The sequence below is a fragment of the Apiospora hydei genome (assembly GCF_038363865.1).
Source record: "Apiospora hydei strain CBS 114990 chromosome Unknown utg000008l_segment0_segment0, whole genome shotgun sequence".
In the NCBI taxonomy this organism is placed as follows: Eukaryota; Fungi; Ascomycota; class Sordariomycetes; order Amphisphaeriales; family Apiosporaceae; genus Apiospora; species Apiospora hydei.
The window spans coordinates 1,820,614-1,844,907 of NW_027117367.1; the positions used below are offsets into that span (position 1 = coordinate 1,820,614).

Sequence of the window (24,294 nt, forward strand, 5' to 3'; positions counted from 1 at the left end):
AGAGATTCTCGAGCCGCCGTAGAGACCCATATGATGCCGTGAGGGCCAGACGGAAGGCATAGGGCGGAGGGAAAACATCACAGCTTGGGCAGGGCATGAGGACGGAAGATCATGGGCGAGGTTGATTGCGTTGATATGCAGGTAAGTTTGAGAACTGGGTTATCCGTTCAAGAACAATGACGAGAAAAGCACAAAAACACATCATTGGACCAGGTCCAGGCTGCTACGGCGCCACGATCTGCAACACACACGCAAGTGCAGATGACCCTTGGTCATCGAATGCACGCCAAGAACGGTATGACTATCTCATGTCGGCTAACGTACCCGGCTTAACGAATCCGACATCTTCGTGTAGAATGATAGGCCGCAATTTTCCCCAGTGTGTACCCTCGCTTCTGTCAGCGGGCACCTCCTTCATCTTCGGCCATCTGCATCTGGATTGCCGTTTCTAGATCGCGAATCTATTGGGCCCCTCTTAGAGGAAGAGGGAGGGTGAGAGGGTGAGAAAGGAGGGAAAAGTAGAAGAACACTGCCAAGGCTTCGCGACCGCAACCCCGTTGATTGCGCTTTGTTCAGGCTGGGACCACAACTCGAAATATTCTCCGTGAATATACGTACCCGAATATAACGAGCACTATAATGCATGATACCCCAGGGCTGAAGAAGGACGGGTTCTGCCTAGTTTATAGAATTAGCATACATACAAGACGCATGACCTGTCTCGTCAGCCTGAGCTGTCTCCGATTGGTACGTCGCAAGGCAGTTGCCTATGTATCCGCTTCAGATAGATATGACCGGAGCACGATGGGAAGTGAGTGCATATTTGGCTTGGAACTTTGGGAAGCCAGCTTCTTGGACACCATCTGAAGCCCTGTAAGCTGAAATCAACATGCACTGCCATGGGCTTCCACCGTCTCGGTGTTGAGGATGAGAGACACACCGCCGCTGCATTGCATTTATGTCATGCAGTCTTAGGACCCAAACTATTCCCTCACACATAGGCCATGCGTATTTGCAGACCGCAAAGGGGGGCACAATATCGACTCTTCGGATTGGACTGTTAAATCACTTAGAGCAACAGGTATATGTATGGAACACAAAGCAGATTCATTGCTTAAACTAGCTGTAAATGAGTAAAGACAACGCAGCATACGGGTGTCTTCTGCAGACAAACCCTGAACAGATTCGCAAATAGAGCCACGAGTTGTTCCTAGCCAATACATGTAATCCGGTCAATGTAACTCATCGCTGCAAATACTTTCTCTCCCACGTCTTACGTCCCGGGGATACCGCGTTTAAGCGGGTGAGGAAATATAGTTGAACGGACGCTGAACGCGATTGAGGTACGGCCGTTCGCCTTGCGTCCGCCTGCCATAGGATACTATGACTTGGGTACAGAATAGAGTGCAAGAAGGAATAAAAGAATCGCATAATAGAGGCATAAGTGGTGGTACAGTGGAAAAGCATACTGCTTAGTCATGGGGAAGGTTGTGGAGTGCCTGTTGCTCTACCGGAGTATGCAAGGCATCGGCTGCGGCTTCTTCGTAACCCTTGTATGCCATACTCGCAATACCCTCGGGTACTTGGCCGTTTTCGACGGCTCTCTGTCGTTCTTCATGGCTTTCGATCGATTCTGGGCGGACGAAGCGTGCAGTCAGGGCGAAGCGGAGCTTGCCACATGGAGTAACAGCGTGCTGTTCTACCGTTAGCATAATGGATGAGAAAACAAACCCAACATCACACATTCAATGCTTACCTCGTAATCCCTCTGAATATCGGTTCCATGCATAATAACGATATCTCCATGTCTCAAGACAAAGGAGATGACGCTTGGTTTGTCGCCCCTTTTACTCCTACCCTCTTGGCCAAGTTGCGTCTTCCGCTTTGGGCGGAAGCGCATCACAGCTGGGGATCCGAGTGACAGTGTAGCAACGGTGGGACCGAGTTCCTTCTCCCCGTCGTCATGGTAACTAATAGTCGACTCCTCGAAATAGCCGAGGGCCAGAAGCTCGTTGAACTTCTTGGATTTCAGGCTCATCGACTTTCCGAGTGGCCGGTCGACAATCCTTGGATGAACTCGGACAAGTGAGTGATTCCAAGAGATTGAGCCCAATCCAGTTGAGCCAAGCCCGCAAGGATAGGAGCGGGCGCGTCTTTGAATCCGACCGAATTTACGAAGACACCGAACTTGTAGAATGCACCCTGAACCTTTTTGTTAGCCCACCATATGCATTGTATGGAATCTTGCAAGTAGCCAAGAAAGGGGGACGAAAGATACTCACATAATTAAAGGCGAAATGGGAGGTCAACTCTTCTCGCCGACTGCCTTTAGCTCGCGCCGGGTTTCGCCGAAGCCTGAGGTCCTCATTCTGCATATTCAGATACAATTCATCAGGGCCGTTTGGCATGCCGCACGTCTCCGGAGTTGCACGGAAGACGGCAACTGCTCCGCCAACCAGGCCCTCGGAGTTCGGAAAGCCGTACATCTCGATGCTATATCCTCCACTGGAAGTTGTTCTGTGTTCGATTGACGCATCAATGTGTTCCAGCTGGCGCCGAGTATTCATGACTGTGCACTCATCTTTCACGCTTGACAGTGGGTAATTGGTGAACGGGACCATGTGTGTGAAACCGCATCCCGCGCTCTCGTTCTCGCACGCCCATCCCCACCAATACACCCGCCGGCTGCAAAGGCCACATTGCGGACATACAATACCCTTCTTGAACTCTGATTCGGTACCGCAGCTTGTCTCGTTTGCCACTGGTAGGGTGGGTATGACCGGAGGAAGTGGAAGGATGTCCCGGTTATCATGGCGTTCGAGAAGGAACGCTTCATTATAAACAAGCCCATCCGGATTTAAGGGCCTTTCGAATCCGAAATGTTCCGGGCAGGACATTGACAGGCATGTCCATCCTTCCGTGTATACAGTCTTGCTGTATTTACCGCAGGAATCACAGGAGTTCCCATCACACTGGAACTCGCCGACGGGGACTGGCTCCGTATCGTGACCGGCCGGCATCCACCATGATTTGGCGTGTGGGTCGATTTTCTCCAGTCGTGCCATGTACTCAGACACTAGACTGCCATCGACTGCAACAGTTTTCTCGGCCCATACGTATGTGACCAGGAAGAAACCCATGAAACAGAAAGAGCGTGGAGGTTTCACCGGATAGCTCGGGTTCTTTGAGCCTATTACACACTGTCAGTTCGCCGATCATGGCTTCCTTCACGCAGTGGTCTTACCTATCACAACGGAGACCGGCAGCCTCTTCTCGAAGGCATCCATCACCCGTCCATACTTCCGGCAGCCCTGGTCTTGGTCTTTGGTTCGGAGCATTTGCCCAGATGCTGCGTCTAGCTCTCTCCCGCCGCCACTATATAGAAAAGTCAGTAAACTAGACTTCGGTTTTATGACCTCTAGACTTACACAGTGGTGACAATAACGCTGTCGGTGATTGTTGCACGCGGGGAGGCAGCACCATCGATCACCATACCCTTCAATATGTTTTTTGAAGTGTAAAAGCAACCCTCATGGTTTCTGTTGAAGGGCAGCGCGTCTGCAATTTGTGCGCGCTTGTCGGCAAAAGCGATTGGTCGATCGCATGCTTCTGGCTTGCATACGTGGATATCGTTGGACTCTACGGGTATATTCGAAGCATCATTGGTCGCCCCGGTCGCGTTACTTATAGCGCTGGCCAACTCTTGCTCAGGAAATGATGGGGGGTGTGACAGGGATCGTGACGGTGTAAGCTGTTGGATCTCGGCGACAGGGGATTCGCTGGCGCTGTCGCTGGCAACATCAACTCGGCGACGCTTGGTATTAAGGATAGGACCCAATTGGGCGAGCTCACGCTTGGCAGTGGTTCGACCCATCTTCAGGGATTTGTCGGTGTTGCCAATTAGGGGGTGTCAATTAAGGAGTGTCCATCCGATCAGGCAATGTGTCGATCGTATTACTTGATCGTATCAGGAATTGTGTCGATCGTACCAGTAACTATATTCAGCGGATCGGGAAATGTGTCGATCGTATCCGGAACTGTGTTAATTGTATCAAGAAATTTGACGGCGACAAGAAAATACGTCGGCGAGGGAAAAATCTGTCGACGAGGTGGGAATCTGTCGGCAACGAGGGAATCTGTCGGCAAGGAAAAAATATGTCGGCGACGAGGGAGTCTGTCGGCGAGGTAGGAATCTGTCGGCGAGGACAAAATATGTTGGCGAGGAAGAGATATGTCGGCGACGAGGCAATGTGTCGGCGACGAGGGAAGATGTCGGCGACGAGGGAATGCGTCGGCGAGGGAAAAAATATGTCGGCGAGATGGAAATATGCCTGCTTCACACGCAGGGTCGAAGACTAAGGAAGGCGCGCCCAAACTCGAAGGTCAAGGAAGGTGCGCTTAGATCACCCTAACTGGGCTTGCTGTGCAAAGATGGCTGGAGCGCTATATTTAAGGAAGGTGCAAAGTCCCTTGTCGGTTGAAGGCAGTGGACTTGAATGGGGACTACAATTTTTGTGAAGGCAGCGGCAGCATCGTCTCAAGTGTGATTACACCACTCGAATCACCATGACGGGGCCTTCCAAGAAGGCACGACTACGCATGGGCGTTACTCCTTATCGATATAGGTGCTTGCTGTGTGCAGATGATCTAGGACAGCAGACTTCGTGTTGAGAAGGCCTCGACATTCTATTAAGGGGGTCGTCTGAACTATAACCCCGCGGTTACTACCTTCCAGCTAGAATCATCGTGACGGGGCTTACTGAGAAGGACTGCCGGGGTACTACTATATTCAAGGAAGGCGTGTGGCCCCTTACCGGGGCATGACAGTCAAGGGCAGCAGGTCTACAACGTGATGTGGAGAGGATGTGTTTGTTTGGCAAGACCATGCCATCTCAAGTCACAGCCTCACGTGGACTGCATTGGAATAATTGTGACAGTTCCTGTTGAAGGGATGACAGGCTGCCCTGTTGTATTCACGGAAGGCACGCAGCCCCTTTCCATTCTACTGGAACAACTTGGGTGTAGGCGACATCACAAGTCAATATCAGCCCGACGTTGTGATAACGCATTCTCATGACAGACAGCGAGTAGAAAGAACGAAGTAGATTATGTACTGTACATACCTAGGTACATAGTTTACCACCTACCGCCTTCTAAGCTGTCTTTGGGGAAGGCGCGGTGCCAATATTTATTCCCTTGTTATTGATGTTGTGAGGGAAGGCGCACCGAGTACATCAGTGAACATTTGTACCTCTGTGACTCATTACGCGGTATGGCAGGCATGTGCGCAGTGGGTTGTCGGCGACAAGAACTTGTCTAGTATCAAAGCCTTTGTAAGCCTAGGAGTTTGGCGAGACAGGCAATCATCAATTGTTGTGTTGTGCTGCGTCGTGTTGCTCAATGCAAGCTGCTCCAAAAAGGGGGTGAAGCACATTTGCTAGCGCCAAAAGCAACATGGTTGCCGCACGCAGCAAAACCTCCACATTGGCTCATAGCAGATAGGAGAACCACATAGTGAAATAGAAGCATACGGTGAAGGGAATCATGACTTGATTGGCCGGGTTGGTCTTGTCTCATGTAGGTGCTTGGCCAAGTAGTAACTAGATCGCTTGCGATGGCTCTCGTGAGACTAGAAGGTCAACGCTACAGATACTTAGACAGCCACATCGATCGTGACTATGTGCATACGAGACGCAACAGTCAATGGCTTAGACAGCTAGCTGACACTTGAGCCAGTCTTGACGACAGGTGACGGCTAGGTCGGCCAAGCAGAGCAGATTTCTCCTCAGCTACCCTTGAAAGATAGGCTGCCTCTAGTAGTCGAGTTCTTGACATCTCAGCACTCGTCGATTTACACTTACTCCGGCAGGTGGAAGGGGCGACGTGCTGGGATTACTTCGAAGGACATCGTTCAAGGCTTCTGGGACAGACTGTTGTCCGTTCCGCCTATGAGAAAGCAGGTAGAGTCGGCAATTCTGCTCGTTGTTGGGCAAGCATTTCTCAGGGTGCAGTGACCCTTTTGATATGAAGGTCTTGAGGAATATGGCGGCAGCAGAGAGGCACGGAACTGTGCAGACCGGCAAGTAGAATCAACAAGTAATCTTTACCAACATTTGCTGGGTGGTATATATAGATAATGAGTTGGTGTCGGCTTTCCCGTGGTCTTGTTGACTTCGGTTCTGCGAGGCTGACCTGCCCTGGACTTTCTTCAGACGCGAGAACCAGTTGGGCACTTGACCCGAACAGAACGGCCGAGACCAGGCTCGACTTTTGACAAGGCCACCGAACCAGTGTGTGAACTACCATGTGGTTACACAAGCTGACATCTGAGACCATAGCATGGGGTAGAGGTACATCTTTTTTGGCCAATGTTGCCCATGAACCAGCCGAAGATGGGCGCCGAGGACTGCTCGACGGCTCATTTGAAGATAAAAGGCCTTTGGCACATTATATTAGGATGGATTAGCATACATCCTACGACTTTACGGACCTTACCGATGTCAATCAAGGTCTAAAATCAGGAAAATTCGCAGACGATGGACGAAATGGTTGAAGATTAGTGACTTGGGGTTCCCATCAACCAACTCCTCATCGTGAAGGACATACGACAACATTTCCAGATGTGCTCAGTCTTCCTAGAACCTATAATTCTCTACGTACTATCAGAGGTCATGCGAACAATGTCACAGTGCTTTATTCCAGGATCCCAACTTTGCAGCCGCGATGAACGACTCGGCCTTCCTTTCGGGGGTAGAGCTCGAGATCCAAACCCGCCTCTTCTCGCCTCTAAGTTCACAGGACGCGAGGCCATGGACCACGATATCCAGCTTGAGAATACACCTCACATCTTATTGCCGCTCATCTTCTTCCGTCAGGGGCAGGATAGACCGTCCAGTGCGCAAGGGGGTATGGTAGCCACGGGCCGCAACAAACTCGTGGGCAACTCGGGACGCCGTCTTTAGACCAGCGATTTTTCTCCCTACAAGGGAGGACCACGTGGCTAGCACATCCATCTTATCACCGCGATGGCAAGGCTACCCGGCGCATATCTGCGCCGACTGTTTAGCTTTCGTTGCAGAGAAAATCTCTTGCTAGTCGAGGGTATTGTTGGTGGCCGCAGCCCACTTGCAATGAGACGTCATCGTTTTTTTTGACGGCGTGACCCGACATCTTGGTCGCTCGTATCGATCATCTTTCACGGAACTTTAAGCTTATCGCACACGGTTTGGACCGGGGTTCCATCACTGATGGATATGTTTTCAGATCGCCCACCTTGGTGAAAGCTCCATTTGCGATGGACATATACCACGCGACTCCAGTGAAGAATAGTGAATACCGATAATGGCATATGAAATATTTTAGTGCAGCTCAACATGGCTCGTCGAAAGAAAAGAAAAATCTCTGTTTTTGGTCTTCGCTGACCAAGCACAGGCAATCCGCCTCCAGGGGTGGATCACGGCCCTTGCCGCCATCAGCTCAGCACTATGCTGGGATACACAAATCTGGCCCGAACGATCGCACTGAAGATGGGGTGACATACCGTTGGAATCAGCTCTGCTTGTAGCACTTCAGGTGCGCGAGATCCTCAAATGAGCATAACAGGCTTACTTGTGAATGTCGTGCTGCACTTTCCTCAGGACGGGTACAGCATGTAGCTGATGTGAATCCCCACCCACGAAATTTTCTGGAGTCAGTCGCCATGGGGCACGATTAGGGGCGTGTAACAGACCTCAATCAGTATCGATGAAGACGATTCACTCTCACGGTTGGCCATCATCATCCTTCCGAGATTCTGCCCTTTCTATGCTGCCGGCAAACACATTTCGCCGCATTCGGATATGTAAGGCCGCTCTTCTGAGGTTTGTCGTTGATGGGTTTCAAGACATAACCCACTGCCATCCCCGGAAGAATGGCTAGGCTTCGTGATGTGCTCATGGTTCGGAGCTTTGCTGAAGTGCCGAAGATTGTTCCGAAGCCATGAAAGTCCCGAGGTCTGGAGCACAGTGGGTCGAAGGGGAAGGGCCAAGTCAAAGTCATAGCTCAGAAGCAAAGGATCCTTCATCATTCGAGGAATACATGTTGCAAGTAAGTAGGTACCTAAGTAAGTGACGGAAAAGAATTCGGAAATCTCTCTGCGAAGGCCGCTGGCTGTTGGAAACTTGTGTTTTTCTTCTTGGGGGCCGACTCTGTGGACAGACATCCGAGCCCATGACGAAATGCATTTCTCTGTGTGTTATATAATAATTAAACATGATCAATCGTTGTCGCCACGGTGACTGGGCTACAAAGAGGATTCTTACATGCTACAGGTCGGTGATGCCTTTCTTTTTAGCTGCACAGGAAGATCACTATGGCCGAGGGAGGGACGCAGGTCGTTCTCCATTCGGGAATCTCCTCTGCCCAGTCCGGTGATCAGGGCCCGGGCCTTCTACGTCGAAATGACGAACTGAACCCCTTACAGCCACCTCGTGGCCCCCATGAGATGAGGCAGGCACTTTGCATGTGTGCTGTGCAGGCGGGTTGGTGTTGGTGGGTGGTCAGCATCATGAACGAGCGTCGGTAGGTGGTACAAGTAGGGGTGCCTGGTTGCCTGCCAAAAAGGACCAAGCCACTCCACCCATCTTGAATTGTTTCAGAATCACGAAGACCCACCAGCACTGAGCAGCGACAGGCCAAGATCAATCTACCATGTTGGTTTTTCACCGGTAGTGGGGGAGGGGCCAACAGGCCGGGACTGAAGTTGCTTTTGTTGAATCGCGGTATTGCAACCTACAGCCGTCTAGTGAGGTAGCATTCGTGAAATACCAGATCCATATAAGTCAACAAAACCGGCGACGCTGGACGGAACGTCACGCAGTGTGACGAGCCATGCACACCATGCCATGCCTACACCTCATATATCCAAGATCCCATAGGGCCGAGTCACGAGGAACCAGCCAACGGTTGCAACACTATTAAGGCACAGCGGGGCCTCTCCTCAGCCAGTCACTGTCCGGGCGTCAGCAATTCGCCGAGCGAATGCGGTATGCTGGCCCGCTCGGGCGCATCCGGCAGCCAATACAGCGAAACCCGACTTTCCTTTTTGGTAAGGGTGCGAAGTCCCAGCTGCATGGCCGAGGAGGGCAGCAGGAACACCAACCGAGCCCATCTCTATTCGGGACACACTTGACACTGGGGCTCGGGCAGACAGGGGATGCACATGGCTCGCCGTGGTCTAGTGTGCTCCTCCTCTCGCCCCCTCCTACCAGTATGCAGCAGCATCACACAGCCCATTTTGGTTGAAGTATGTTTGAGGTGTTAGCCAAGGTGGGCCCTTTATAAGCAAGTATACTACCGAGAGAGAGAGAGAGAGAGAAAGAGGTTGTCCTGTGGAGGTATCAGATAGGCAAGGAATCCGAGGCATGAGCGCGGTATGGCGGATTGGAGCAGTCCAGGGGGGTAAGTATGTAAATTTACTTGGGCAGCCTCGATAGATCATATAAGACCTGGAGCGGCTCTGCCACCCCGCAAGAAGGTAGTCTGTGTCTCAGGAGAGTAAACAACACACTTTAATACTTCTGTTCTACTTCTCGTCGTCTTCAAGCTGGACCTGAAGCACGAAACCATGTGGCTGTTACATCTTCTTTGCTGGGCCGTCGTTGCCCTGGGTGCAGCAACAAACCAGTCGACGACGGCCGACCACCTGGAGTCAACGAGAGCAGCTCCCGCAACACAGCTGCTCAGCCAACTCTCCTCATGTGCCGTAAGTGGTCAAGACGATGCCATTTCTGGCGCCCTGCATCGGCTAACAGACGACTTCCTCAGCTCAAATGTGTCGTGCAAGAAGCCCCGAAGGTGGGCTGCGGCATCCTCGACGTCGAGTGCCAGTGCACCAGCGAGCCCCTATACGGCCTCCTGGCCGAGTGCGTCATCGACAGCTGCACCATCGCCGAGGCCATCGGGCTCGCCAAGGTAGACGCGCAGCAGTGCCACCGGCCGACCGACACGCGGGAGCGCATGATCGCCGGCATCTCCATCGCGTCTGCCGTCGTCATCCTCGGGGCCTATATACTGCGGATAATATCTCGGCTCACCATCAGCAGGTACTGCTGGTGGGATGACTTGTTCCACACCCTCTCCATTGGTTTTGTTATACCCATGACCGTCTTTGCCAACCTCAGTAAGTTTGATTGAAGCAATCAACTTCGCGTTGTCATCAGTCTTACTGACATATTGTGCAGTGGCGACGCATGGGTTCGGAAAACACTTATTCCAAATCGAACCCGAAGATGCCCCAAAACTATGGGCGTGGTGTAAGTATCCAGCGCCTAGTTGCCCTCTTATAAGAGATAATCGTGACTGACCTGGCGCGTTCCCAAATCCGCCAGTCTACGTCTGTCAGATCCTCTGGGCCTTCAACATCCTCGCCCTCAAGATCTCGATCCTGTGCCTCTACCTGCGCCTATTCCCGGGTCGGCGCTTCCGCATCGTGTGTACCTCGGCCCTCGCCCTGCTGGTCGTCTCGTCGCTACTCCTGATCGCCTTCGACATCTTCCAGTGCAACCCCGTCTCGGCCGCATGGACGCTGCAGCACGGCGATGCCCAGTGCATGGACCTCACCGTCGTGGCGCTCGCCAACGCCGCCGTCAACATCTTCACCGAGGCGGCCATCCTGGTCATCCCGCTGCCGATCCTCGTAAAATTGAAAATGTCAACGCGGCAGAAAGCCGAGGTCATCGGCCTCTTGAGCCTAGGAGCAATGCAAGTTTTTCTTTATCACCCCGTTCCGTTGTGTGCAGGAAAACGAAAGGCCCCCTCGCTAACAGGCCAACAGTGTCATCATAGTAGCCGCCATCCGAATCCCCTCCCTACAGACCCTCAAGAGCCTCGTCGACGCCACATACACCAATGCGCCGGTCTTCGTGTGGACGTGCGTCGAGGCCATGGTAGCGCACCTGTGCGTCGCGGCGCCAGCGATCAAGCTGCTATTCACGTCGGTCAAGACCCAAGTCAGCACGTCACTCGAGAACAGCAACACCTTCGGGTATTACCAGAGCTTCGACGGGAAGGGGGCGAGAAGAGCTCGAAGGTGAGCACCGTGTGCCGCAAAGGGTCGCTGACCAGGACAGGAGGGGGCCAACCGCAGCAGAAGGGCCAGACCCAAGGCCAGAGCTATCACACAAAGGAGGGAGAAGAGGGGGAAGTCGGCGGGAACTACCAGAGGGGCGGTCATGGTCAGCAAGAAGACGTTATTCGCCTGGAGACGCGAATAGAGAGGATGACTGAACTGAAGCATGTCCAACACACACGCGATACTTGGTTGGTTTGATGTACAGCGTCTCGGCTTAGGTTTCCATATGTTAAGAAAGATACGACACATGATCCTTGCCCCCGAAAGTTCCGGGGGAAAAAGTTACGCCACATCCCCGGAGCGGCCTGCCCTGTATCCACCTTAGAGTGTATAATTGAAACTTGAAAGTGACGTCTCCGTGTCTTGCCGCTGGTTACAATCTCCGGACGGGGCAACGGACACTTCTGTAAGCAAATTAGCACGTATTGCGTGCCCAAAAGGTTTCCAATAACAAAGTACGGGCTCAGTATGGGAGGCTAGATGATGAGCTTGGTAGGCATGCAGGTAGAGGCGTTGGCCGTTCAGCGGTGCTTGATAACCATCGTTACCTCCGGGCAGCGCCACATCTTAGGCTGCCTCTTGCTCAGCAAAGTAGACGGTGGGCAGTAACCGAGTTTGATTTAAATCCTCGTTTGCTATCTAGAAGATTGAGTGGAAAATGCTATTGTAGGCAGGCAGAGCAAAAAGTTCTGCTAGTCTAAGACCCGAGCTACATAACTTGCAATAAACCTGTGCGAAGAAGGGTATCAATCATAAATTTCGTTAGTTTTGCCCGCCTTGACAGTAAAAAGAGAAAGATTGGGCTGAACTAAAGACATTGATGGACTGTTGCTGGTCTCGAGTCAGTTAGACAATGTCGGGTCTTGGGTAGTAGTAGGGTTGAGTGAGAGGCAAGGTCAGAGGAAGCAGACTTCCGTCGCGGCCACATTTAATTGCCGGATCTTACCAATCAGTGCCAGACGCCACACCAACGTCGACATAAACATTGCAGCGGATGCCTGATCTTCCATCTGCAAGCAGCATTCACTTGGGCCCACGACAAGGAGAACGCGTTTGCATGTTCCGCATGACTGCATCGACATGGTTTCAAATCACCATTGATACGTCCTCAATCGATCCGTCGTTGACGAATTCGCGAAACAGAACCATGTCCTCGAAGTTGTTGGCCAAGTTCTCCACTCTAGCCGCTTCAGGGTCCGACATCGCCAGTTCAAGATCTCCCATGAACGTAGCCCTGATGGTCCCTTCACTCGGCAAATGGGCAAGGCCTCTTTCTTTTAATTCCAGGAGAAGACTCCGAGCTTCTTCTATGGTGATGTCTGAGTTGCGGAGCGTCATGGTCAGCAAACTGGTGCCGATCGCTTCAGACACGCGGAATGGTCGGTTCAGGCTCTCATAACCATAGATACACAGGAGGAAGTAAACCCGCCAGTCTGTGTCCTTGGAAACAAGAACGGCATTGGCCACATACATGAGGGCCGTGTGCCACAAGATCGTACACGCTGACGATTCGTAGTTGTTGCGGTAATCGATAATGAGGTGCTTGAGCTGTTCGACCGATGCATCGAAGGCAGTCTGTGGCGAACCGTGCCTTGCCGAGAAGGTTTTGAGTTTGGCATGCCTCATCTCTGGGTCGTTGACAAAGGGCCGGAATAGATCGAGTACCACCGCATGAACCCATATACTACATCGTTCAGCTTTTGTTCATGGCCCACAACCGCCAGTGGGAGGAGCGAGAACGACAGTTGAACAAAACGTACTGAAACACCAGAACATGGTGCGGGTTATCCTCTCCACGAGCCAATTCCGTCGGCAGGTTTTGCATCCAGGCCAGGAGTTCGCGGTACTTCATTTCGGCAAAGTCAAGATTCGGTGGTTTGGTCTTGTATTTTTCGTTGTAGTATGTCAGCGTGAGCTCATGCACAATACGCCACAGTTGGCAGATAAATGTAAAAGTTGTGCCCATATATGCGGGAAGACTTCGTTTTGGCGATACAGAAGTCTCTTCGCTTGACGAATCGATATCGGCCGGAGGGCTCGAGCCACTTTGGATGTTGCCGGGTATAAGACAGACCGGCGGGGAGTCTGGGTATGAAATGCCTGGCTGGCGGTAGAAGATGGTTGTCAAACTTTGGGGTCTGTGAGTTGCCTGTTCTCTTCATCTGGGAGTCCTTCGTTTCTTGACTTACACGCTCCAGTTGAATATACCCCAAGCTGCGAATGACGTAGCACTCTGATCGTCTACCGACATCTTGCGTTGGGTGTCCTCCCCAATTGCGTCCGTTCTCCCAAACAATTTCAGTCGCACTCCCATGTTGACGGCTTCTGTAAGGTATTTCAGGCAGGCGTGGTCTTTGCCGTGGCCCATGGACGCGAGACTCAAGAGCTGGGCCCCGGCCATATTCAGGAGTGTATCCGTATGTTTGGCTTCTGACCACAGACGTTCGGCTTCTGTACAGAAGAGTCGAACATACTTCTGTACCTCCTTGTCGATGGCACTATACATTTGCTACAAAGGCGAGTCAGCGGGGTTCCATTCGTAGCATCCTTTTATCACATACCGAGCCCCAATATAGCAGTGCATTCACCAACAGAGACGAGCAGAACCTTTTCTGCTGGGTGACCAAGTCGGATACGAAGAGATCTGGGTCAAACGTACCCAGCATTGGATGGTCCGTTTTCAGGTACAAAGATACGATGCGCGCCGCGAGCTCATTGCTAATCTGCACGGTTGTCCAGGCTGATATATGCAGCCCGGACAATCGATCGTCGCAGTAGTCTCTCGAGATGGGAAGTGGATCTTCTGGCGCTCCGTGAATGCGATAAAGTTTGACAGCTGAGTCGGCGTCAATGTTGAATAGCTCTCCGGTGGCCAGGGAATCTTGAAGGCCGATGGAGCTGGAGGGCTTAAGCATTGCCATTCGGCTAGAATAGGGTCCTCGCTGCACTTACCGCTGAAAGGACAATTCAGTGGGCCGATTGGACTTCACCGAACGAAGCAGGTTGCTCTCTTGCAGGGCGGTGACGGAAATGGGCTGTAGCATGGGGTATGATATCGGATGGCGTGCCATTAACTCGATTTCCAGGGGAGACTGTGCCGGTATCTCGTCTCGGGGAACATTGAAGTCAGAGGGTCGGCGGGTCCCCCTCGGCTGCTCTTGATGACGGCCAGCGCAGCAGCGCAGTCGCCATCGTTAGCTCTGAGGACTTTTAGGACATCAACGGCACGATGCTCGGGCAACCACTTGAGCAGCTCAAGCATCTCATGCGGCTCTTCGCCAAGGTCCTTCCTTGGGCTATAGGTGCAGTCGGTGGTCCGCTTCCGGCAGGGACCGCAGGTTGGCCGGCGGCCATCGCACTTTGTCGCGGGATCAGCTCAGCCCAACACTCCTCGCAGGACAAGAGGCAGAGCAACGAACAGATGAGGGGGAGGCAACCTACGCGGGTCTTCTTGACGCGGCAAGAATTGCAAGCTATCTGAGTGCCGATGCGCTTGCGTTTGTTGGTGTCCTCTTGGGTGTTCCCGGAGGAGGACGATTGATCGGGGTCGGTTCTTGGCCCTGAAGCTGGCAGGAGCGAGACGTATTTCCTCGGTAACATCTTTCTGGGGTTGTCGACTGCGGGAGTCGAACATGACAGAGAGACGACCTGAGAATGGTGCGTCGCTTGGCGGATTTAGGCAGGCCTGGTCCAATTCAATTTGATGGAGCAGTTGCACCAAAATGAGCACGGCACCAAAAATGGGAAGCATCCAGGGCAATAAGTCGACGCCTACGCCGGCAGCAACAGCGGCAGCGGCAGCAGCGGCAGCAGCAGCGGCAAGAAGCAAGCGGCGGCGGCGGCAACGAGCTACAAGTACCTACAGACTATAACTCCGGCCATCATGCTACCTATGGATGGCAAGACCTGAGAGCCTGAGCCTGAGGCCCCCGGAGCAGGCCAAACATTACCAGCAGCAGCAGTGCTAGCCCGGGCGCTGATTGGCTGAATGGGGTCCGGTTAGGCGTCCGAATGTCTCTAGCGCTGGGTCTGGGTCTAACACCTGCCTACATTTGATGTACTTACTTCAAGCCGACAGTCCAGTGCTGGGTTTGGGCCATTGCAACTCAAAAAGCCAACTCGAGTGGGAGAGACATGAATGGAAATGTCCTGACTGACCTGGTCTCAATGAACATCTGACAGAGATCCCGACCCGGCTGCGGAATCCTCGATCAAAGATGTATTTGTACAGTTGTCTTGAAAACTCCAGGGGGAACCAGGAGAACGGGCAGCCTAGGAAGTAACCGTATGGCCACTACCCCTACAATTCAAATACCTAAGGTCGAGCAAGGCTATCCCCGATGGCAAGCCCTCATCGTGATCTGGGGAAGGCTTCAGTGTGCTGGGTGGCGAGAGACGGACAGTACGTGATACTGTATAACACTGTTTGGTACTGTTTGTTACCTGCTCGGTCTAAAATAAAGGGAGGGATCCAGGCCATCATATCAATGGGAGCAATTGGAGAAGCCCACAAGGCAACATTAAGCTGCAACTAACTGCCCATTTGCGCCGACTACTACAACTAGCCCGGGGATACATACATCGCCGTTACTACATGTATTTACCTTACCACCTGCCATGCCTTTGCCCTGCACTGCACTGCAGCCACAACATACTACACGGTACCATGAAGCGGACAATCTAGCTTCCGCCCAGCGATCTGCCCATCCCACGATCCCCATCTCGCCATGCCAATGGCCGGGCCCTCAACACTGCAGCTTTGAGCAGCTAGTGTCTCATGTCTCTTGCTTCCCAAGGCTTCGTCTTATCGACGGTGCTGTCAGTCTTCCATCATCGGGCGAAAGTCCCACTCCGACCATCACTAATAAGTACGGTACAGACCGTACAGTAGCATAAATCCGACTTCGTTTCTTTTCTTGCCGAGAGAAATGGGATGCGAGCCAAGGATCGTCCCATCGGCTTCCCAAAAGGATATGGATCGGATTTTCCTCAACCACCTGTGTTACTTCTCATCCTGGAGACAGACGCTGGACCGGAAATAATCAGCCAATAATCGACAATCACCCTGTCCAGTGCCCATCGAATATTTTTGGCTAGAACAGTCCCCCCTGGGCATCATCGTCCATGACCTTGATGTCATTGCCTTCTTCATCCGGCTGTCGGCGTCATGTATCCATCTCACGGTGACACAGTGGCGACAGGCATTGCAATGGTCCTGAAGCATCTTTGTTCCTGTGGCAGGTTCCCGGATCTCAGCTGTAGGCATCTATCGAGCGATCTACGAACAACCACGGCGATGGTGGCCTCGAGCCCGGGTGGAATAGCGGAGTTTAGCGTCGGCGAACGACAATGCCTCAATGCCCTAGATGGCCGCTTGCAAGCGGCCTGTCACAGCCTATTCAATTGCATACTACCGATGCCTTGTATTATGGTATGTAAGTAGTCTTGATCGTGGACCCCCAGGGCCTGGTGGAAGTGGCATTGCCACTTTGGTACTGTCCTCAGCAGTCCCCGAGATGAAGCATCGTTCCCTTGTCCTCATCTCGATCTGACGGAAGATGCCAGTGAAGGAATGGGATGACCAATCCTTGGGTCTAGGTTTCATAACCCCAGGGCGGTTGTCATATTTACTGAGCTGGCATGCTGGGGTCGGCTTGTTGCCTACCCTACGAGAACACCGACATGTGTGCCTTTTATTACATCATACTCGTGCGCGATATGCTGCTGTATTAAGGCAACCAGTTGAGGCTTGCTACGTCTATCTGATTTGGCCTGACCCAAGCCTAGGTCCACTGAGATGCGCCTAGGCGTCAAGCTACGAGTCACAGGAGGCGCCATCACCCATGTTTTCTAGGGATCAAAGCATGTTTGACACGAGACTGTAGCCTGTAGGCCACTTGGCCCACGGGTGGATGCTCTTAAAATGTGGTACCCTCGGACCTGAAGACCGAGCCTAACCTAGCCCCTTGATTGGCTGGCGCTCTTAGGAAATTCAGTTTGGTCGACCGCGGTCGTATCCCCCTCTCCTTTGTATCTCGCAGGCAGGGTCTATGTCGATTTGTCCCATGCGACAGGGCCTCGACCATCCCGGAAGCAAACGAAGCTTGCGACATCTGGCCAGCCCGAGTGGTGGTGAGCAAGGCCTGCCGGGAAGGGAGGGAAAGGGGGCATCCTGGCATCCTTGTCATGCCACACTGTGTGATAGCAGTCGCCTTTCGTCTTTGTTGTTCCATTGCCTACCTAATATCTATATTTCCTGCTGTCTGCGCGGTGGCTATGTGGTGGTCTTGAGCACCCGGTCCCTTTCTGAACACCAGCGGCTCGTTCCTCGTCCTAAGCTTTGCAGGCGTTCAAATTTTAAACAAGCCCAACAGCACCGATGATGGATCAAGAAGCAAATACAACCTAACAATGGCCGTCTGCCAGCAAGCACTTCGATCCGAACACACCGAGATGCCACTGAGCCAGATCAAGATGATGATACCGCGCACTCGTATGTCAGACACCAGTCAACGCCACCTCCCCGACGATGTGCGCAATCCAAAAATCCCACCATGACAACACATCGAAACTGCGCTGCCATTCCTGCTCACCCATTGTGTTGATCGAACATGTCTGCATTTAGACACTACTGCCAAACTCACAGGTTTTTCCCTTCTGGTAAACCAACAGCAGCCAACGACCCCAGGAACTACAGACTCGCATCGAACCTACGTACCGTACGCTGCTGTCGATGTACCGGGCGATGCCCCGACCGCAAGTGCTTGACAATAATTTTTAACCGACCTGCTTTCTCGTCTATCTTCAACGACCTACATCCGCCAGCGGTCTCCCCCTTTTTTGCCGTATCATTGACTGAAACGACACTCACAGCGACCGACCGAGCATTAACTTTGAGACCAGGTCTCGACAACCTATTGCCCCTATCATCCCTCACTGGCCGACGACGGAAACGACGGCAGCAACGCTCGAAGACCCGACTCTGGACAGAAAAGAAGGGGGAAAACATGTTATCAATCAATCTCATCCCCAGCCTATAGCCCTTCCCCGATCGATCTTCTACTCGAGCATCAATCCCCATGTGTGAGCAAAGGAAAAGTTGAGAGCGTAGAACTATCTATCGGATTTGAGACGCAAGAGATGGCGTACATGGCCCCTAAGTTCGTTTCTCGCGCTGGCATGGCAAGCAGATAAGAATGCATGAGCGAATCGTAGAGAGCTGAGCAAGTAACAAGACTGAAGATATGCCCCGTATCTTCCCTGGGCTTCGCGAAAGTGCCACTACCGCAAACACTAGCACCTAGTGACTTTGTCACTCCTAGCGATTGATCCGGAGGCTTGTCTAAGGGGCTGGTGGCTACTCGAAGAACCTTTCCCTCTCGTTGAAAAACGATTGTCCATGCGATACAAGGGACTGGCAAACGGCACATAGAGCAAACATACGACAGTCTCGTACTGCTGGCTTCCATTTGACCAACTTGCCATAGCTCACCAAAGTTGTAATTATATCGAAATAACTATGCGATGATAGATAAATGGGACCCAACATTTGGGTTGAACATGAGTCCCATCTCAACACGGCCTTTACTGCTTTGACTTCGTCGAACTTACATGTCTAACTCAAATCACTCTGGCTAGGCCCTGAACCAGCACGCCGGGACAAGGACAACCCTCAAGTATCTCTCACGCGATATCGCCATGGCAAACTTCAGCTGCCGCTCCCTGATACTCAAGCCTGTGGATACGGAACAGCGTTAGGTTGGCGTTCTATCAACACGCCGGTTCCTTCCCGCGAGCCTCTCGCACGACACATAATATTGGACACGGGGTTTGCCGTCATGAAAAGGACAGCTATCGAGAATTTGGCTGGGAAAGCCAAAACGGCCATTGCAGCATGCTCGAAGGCATCGTGTGTGTTAGGCAACGGAACTGGTCGAGGTTTTTGAGTAACGGACGGGATCAAAGGGTAGACAATAGAAGGATCCACAGCCTCCTACCTCTTTCCAGGTATCTGTTCTCGCACCAAAGTCAACTGTCGTTAAGCCCTGCAATCAAGGGCTCCTCGGCCTTTTCGTCGGTCCATGAACCATATGCTTGCTTAGCTAGCCAGCCTAGAAACAAGGCTTCCTATGGTAAACCCTCGGCTGTCTTGCTCGATACCCTGAAGACATAGGCACGACCGCCAGCCGTAATAAGGGTGCTGTATATGATCAGATCCCGAAGAGGTTCTCGGATATCCCCCATACGAACGCGAGGTTGTTCCCGTAGTCTTGTCTGGGGAACGGCTCAGCGACCTCGTGGAGGGGTGCCCCTTTTCTATAATAACTGACAGCTAGGATAGGCAGCGGGAAGTTCTGGCGCGGATGAGATTGTGCAAATTTATGAATCCGGCCCGGGAGAGAACCTTGCCCTGTAGACCAATAAATAGGCGTCAGGAAATCGTAACAGAAAAAGATTGTCTGTTGTATTTCGCGAACTGCTCAAACTCGCATTGTGCTTAGCATAGCAAGTGCCTTCCGAGTATCTGCCGCGAGGCGTGTTGCCGCGGCATATTGCCAAGTCCCTGAACGCAAACTGTCAAGACAGGAACTATGTTCTATCTCTGACCAGCACAATGCGGATGTACGAGCCACTGAGCCGAGAAAGTGTAGGGGGCAAATGCCCCCATCAAGGCTGGGAATGTTTGGTGCCATCAACCCCATCCCTTTTATGAAGCTGGTCGTGGGGACATACGCTCCTCGAAGAGACGAGGTAGCAAGATCGCGGATGCGGGCCCCTCGACTGAGCAAGCAGGCCTGGTGAGCCCCTGGCAAAGTCGCAGTCGCCGGAAAAGGGGGCGGCGTGTATGCCAGGGGTTGCAGGTGATATTTCCGCCTGGAAACCCAATGTTGATGCGGATAAGCGTCACCCAGCTCTGGTAATCACAGTTAGGGGGACTCCTCCCTCGTGGTAATGTCCACAAGTACGTTTTATAGGCACTGAGTAGTCAACAAATTGTACACCTTAGAAAATTCTCTTATTGACCTTCAAAATAGCCGAAGACGGAGTCGTTTATGATATGATATGTATCCTACAGAACTATACAGTTTACTCCCAAGCAAAGCCCCAGTCTTGATGCTAACTCTTCATGGTAGATGATACTTAGGCGCTAAGCGCGTGGTACACGGACACAGGCATGTCATTGCCAGTCGCATTTGTTGTACATATCGGCCCAGAGGACGATTGGATCTGTCGCTCCGATAGCATCGAGTGTAGCTATATTGTTTTCAACACCAGACCAGTCGAAATAACGAAAGCATATGCTCTTTGTTACAGGTTGTGGTTCAAGGCCCATGGGGTCGAGGGCATGGTATAATCTCGTCAGGGACAGGCACAGCATCTTGTACATATCACAACTGATGACTTGTAGCAGTATGACTGGTATCCCAAGACCAAGTGGCATTTATCCAATATAGCAGTTTGCCGTCCGGGCATATGGATGCGGTCAGTCTGCAGCTTGCAGATGGGGAGGTCCTAAACTTTGAAGTTGTGTTAGCGAAATTGCTCGTAGGTATGAGTCTTCAAACTTCATGAAATGTAAAAGTGGTGGGTTTGATCAGGGCAATGGTGAAAGATTGTCTCATGGCAAGCCGAAGCAAGCTCTGAAGTAGCAAATACATTTTGCAAAACATCATGTCAAAAAGCAAAGGAAAATGGCAACGCAGGGCCAAGTCAGGAGAGTGCAACATACCTTTGGGGACAAGTAATGGGTCGTTCCCGTGTAAGAACGCAAGAGTGGTTCGTGTCGAGTCCTATATATCAGCTCCAGAGGTCTAGGGCAATGAAACTACCTCGAGACGAATTCGGTTGGGAATATTAGGATATTTCTCGATTGACCGATCGGCTCTACTCTGCCGGCACTTCTTCCTGACTTGCTATCTACAATGCTAGAGTACACATATGAAATGGAAGAATGAGTTGTCGCAGCGGGACGTCTATAGTACGGAGAGATCGCCGAATTTTTCCTGCAGAAGCGATTAGCACCATATAGCAGAGCCGGAGACGACGGATTGGAACATACCTTGTAGCCCGGAACGTTCCAGCGACCCTTGGAAACCAGCTTGGCGGTCTTCTCGTCGATCGAGGGCTCGGCAGCAGCGACTTCGTCCTGTAGTGATTCACAACGCGATCAGCCTTATCATTCTTGCTTCTCCCCAGCCGAACGAAAGCAGCGGGTGCTAGAGTTGGGGAGGCGGCAGCACGTACCACAGTGAGCTCGTCGAAAGGTCGGGCCTGCTCGATGTTCTGCAGCGTCTTCGAGAGGTCCTTCAGCTCGAGGTCGACCTTCTCCTTAGTAGCCTGGGCATTCTTGACAGCCTCGACCTCGAAGGTCTCGATGGCCTTGAGCTGGCGCGACAGATCGTAGGTCGCGGGCTTGAACTCCTTGAAGCGCTTCTCAATCTCGTCGACGACGGCCTGGTTCTTCAGGACGCTGCGGTAGTGGGCGAAGTCGACGGTAGTGGCCTGCTCGGACAGCACCTGGACCTTGCGGCGGGCGTTCTCGTTGCGTTGCTTGAAAGCCTGGAGGGAGGCGACCGTCTGGCCACGAAGGCCGAGGGAGGAGGTCACTTTGGCCCAGTCGAGCTTGAGGGCGGCGCTTCGCTGTTCGGCAGGGAAGAGGGAAAATTAGCTCATGGTTGCAAATGCCGAACACGGATTTGTTGGGGGGCATCGGCGGCTCAATTGGGGGGCAGAAGGCGTCGGGCTGTCACATAGAGCATCGAGACACATCAATTGACCAGGGTTGACTTACTGCTGCCATTTTTGTGATGGTTTGTGAGGTTTGGAGTGGAGGGATTGAAGCAATTCACATTCGTCGTTGCTTGCTGGCTTTGCCGAAGAGTCGTAGGTTTGCTTAGCAGCTCCACCAGCTTTCGCAAAATGTGGCTGCCTGAGGCATTTCACAGCCACTCCTTCCTAGAGTAGCCGACACGGCCCGGACCTAATAAGGTCAGTATTAAGTAAGCACGCCTGGATCTGCCCGAAAACAGGTCAGCGATTCACGATAATACAAGCAGCATTTCAGACACGCAATGGATACTCAATTAAGTAGAGCTGATTCATATAGCCAATGCATAGTTCTGGTGCGGAATTGCAGATTGAACTACCATATCCGAGGGGGAGACAAGAATGTCTACATTCTTCAGAAGACTTGATGGATTCACCATTAACAGGTACGCAGAGAGGATTCGCTGTAGAACATGGTTTGTTGGTTCACATTTCTCATGACACTCAAGATGCTGTAACATAGAATGCAAGTAGCAGTCCTCCCGTTGTTTTATTTCCCAAGCGAGAATTTTCCTGACCGTAATGCATCTAGAGACTCGACAGTTGAGGCCCTAACCTTGACTCCCAAGCCTTTAACCCAGTCCGGAACGCCTTAAACGCTGAGAGCCATGATTGAATTGACAATATCATTGTCGTTCTCCTTGAGGGCGTTGATGGCCTTCTTGCGAGAGACATTGGCCTGGGTCATTACCAGCTCAATGTCCTTGTCCTCCAGACCATCGGCATCGACCTCCTCGTCGTCATCCTCCTCCTCTTCCTCCTTCTTGGCCTCGCCCTCGACAGCCTTGCCGTGGTCGTGGCCAGCGTGGTCGTGACCGGCGTGGTCGTGCTCACCACCAGCCTGGGCGAGCTGCTGAGCAGCAGCCTGCTGGGCAGCGGAGTTCAGGTCCTCAATCTTGGCCTCACCGAAGACGCTGGACAAAACATCAGCTTGGGCCCCAGAATAGGATCGTAGAGATTACAATACTCACATGTAGGTGTTGCTGTTGGGGGACTTGTAGACCTCGGGGCTGTTGATGACGAAGAGGATCTAAAGCGAGCATTCCGTCAGCACATTGTCCACTGCAATATTGGCCTTTTCCAATCGCCGCACAACACTGAAGAACGATTGAAAAAAAAGAAATCAAGCATTCCCTGTGTCGGACCACCTCTTGCCCAGGTGAGCTCGCAAGAGCCAGCGACCACCATGTACTAAACGGCCTTTTGCACAAGTGCTTGGGACGTAACAGCACTCACGTTCTTGGGGCGACGGAGGGTCACACGGGTGATGCCACCGATACGCTTGAGCTGAAGCTTCTCAATGGCCTTGCGAGCCTTCTTCTCGTTGCGGGAGTGGATGACCTGGGTCGAGCCAGAGGGACCGCTCTCGTCACCGGCCTCGATCTCAGAGTCGGAGCTGTCATCCTCCTCGTCGACCTGGGGGCGGTTCTGGGGCTCCTCGTCGGGGAGTTCTTCGACACGGGGGTTGGCCATTTTGCTGCTGTGATTGGGAGTGGTGGTCAGCTTTTTTGGTGTCTTTTTTTTTGGTTTTGCTCAACTGAATTTCGACCTGGAAATCGCCGAACACACAGACTTAGCGGTTGCGCAGGCAAAAAAGGCTTGTAGCTAGCCAAAAAGCAGAGCTGCCCCTCAAAGTCGCAACCACACAGAAACAGCACACAAACACGCCGATGCCTTACAATTTGGATGTTCCTGGAGATTGTCGACCAAAAATGCTATAACGTACCTACTGAGATCTGAAGTTATCTTCCAAGTAACCTAGCGGGGTTGATTCGTTCGACGGGTCGGGGATTGGCTACTTCGAATTCCTCAAGAGAAAAGTTGTGAGTAGGGTTCAATTTGGCACATGATGGCTCGTGCACTCCCCCTCCTCCCAAATTGCATAATCATTTCTTCATCGTCATTTATGCAACAGCCACACGCATAAGTTTTCAGCAGTTTCTTAATGCACCACGCCCAGTCTGCTGCCTGCTGCCTGCCTCTGCTGGCCCGAAATTCAATGTCAAGTACTCCCGTACAAGTCTGTCAAATCTACATGTACTGATGCTCTGGGGTAAGACTGGGCCTTTGGGAGATAGTGTCTACGATATCGTATCTGCAGCATGTCCACGATATCGTATCTGCAGCATGTCCTTCTGATCTCTTGGCGGCTGTCGATGTTTCCTTACTTGGATGCGGATGGCTGTCCATCTACTTGCAGATTCGCCGCATGTAAAAATGGTAATATTACGATCAATGTCAGGGGAGTAGGAGTGGCGACAAGAGCAGGCCCGTAGAAGCATCAATATTTGCATCGAAGAAAGCATCAAAATGCTTGATTATCTCGTAAGATAATTCTCTATCGGACATTAAAACCC

At 52.1% G+C, this 24,294-nt stretch overlaps 6 protein-coding genes across 6 annotated transcripts; 1 reads left to right on the forward strand and 5 right to left on the reverse strand.

The window, feature by feature from the left end:
* Nucleotides 1-1,472: 1,472 nt before the first annotated feature.
* PG997_011148 (uncharacterized protein) lies at nt 1,473-3,874 on the reverse strand (the record flags this gene model as incomplete). Its single annotated transcript, XM_066815463.1, is given in 6 exon segments — nt 1,473-1,694; nt 1,757-2,066; nt 2,084-2,202; nt 2,283-3,190; nt 3,245-3,375; nt 3,429-3,874. The coding sequence occupies 6 exon segments, from the start codon at nt 3,872-3,874 to the stop codon at nt 1,473-1,475; spliced, it is 2,136 nt and encodes a 711-aa protein (XP_066664753.1).
* Nucleotides 3,875-9,604: 5,730 nt separating this feature from the next.
* PG997_011149 (GMC oxidoreductase) lies at nt 9,605-11,072 on the forward strand (the record flags this gene model as incomplete). Its single annotated transcript, XM_066815464.1, has 4 exons — nt 9,605-9,742; nt 9,805-10,159; nt 10,368-10,744; nt 10,806-11,072. The coding sequence occupies 4 exons, from the start codon at nt 9,605-9,607 to the stop codon at nt 11,070-11,072; spliced, it is 1,137 nt and encodes a 378-aa protein (XP_066664754.1).
* Nucleotides 11,073-12,196: 1,124 nt separating this feature from the next.
* PG997_011150 (uncharacterized protein) lies at nt 12,197-14,181 on the reverse strand (the record flags this gene model as incomplete). Its single annotated transcript, XM_066815465.1, has 5 exons — nt 12,197-12,794; nt 12,871-13,239; nt 13,300-13,619; nt 13,672-14,035; nt 14,063-14,181. The coding sequence occupies 5 exons, from the start codon at nt 14,179-14,181 to the stop codon at nt 12,197-12,199; spliced, it is 1,770 nt and encodes a 589-aa protein (XP_066664755.1).
* On the reverse strand, nt 14,181-14,710 carry PG997_011151 (uncharacterized protein; the record flags this gene model as incomplete). The annotated part of the gene is made up of 2 exons (XM_066815466.1): nt 14,181-14,468; nt 14,552-14,710. The coding sequence occupies 2 exons, from the start codon at nt 14,708-14,710 to the stop codon at nt 14,181-14,183; spliced, it is 447 nt and encodes a 148-aa protein (XP_066664756.1).
* A 6,246-nt stretch (nt 14,711-20,956) lies between these two features.
* PG997_011152 (ATP synthase subunit D) lies at nt 20,957-21,911 on the reverse strand (the record flags this gene model as incomplete). Its single annotated transcript, XM_066815467.1, has 4 exons — nt 20,957-21,114; nt 21,171-21,257; nt 21,356-21,751; nt 21,903-21,911. 4 exons carry the CDS (start codon nt 21,909-21,911, stop codon nt 21,085-21,087), a joined length of 522 nt encoding a protein of 173 aa, XP_066664757.1. The 3' UTR covers nt 20,957-21,084.
* Nucleotides 21,912-22,529: 618 nt separating this feature from the next.
* On the reverse strand, nt 22,530-23,410 carry PG997_011153 (nascent polypeptide-associated complex subunit alpha; the record flags this gene model as incomplete). Its single annotated transcript, XM_066815468.1, has 3 exons — nt 22,530-22,851; nt 22,909-22,967; nt 23,174-23,410. 3 exons carry the CDS (start codon nt 23,408-23,410, stop codon nt 22,530-22,532), a joined length of 618 nt encoding a protein of 205 aa, XP_066664758.1.
* Nucleotides 23,411-24,294: the final 884 nt, after the last annotated feature.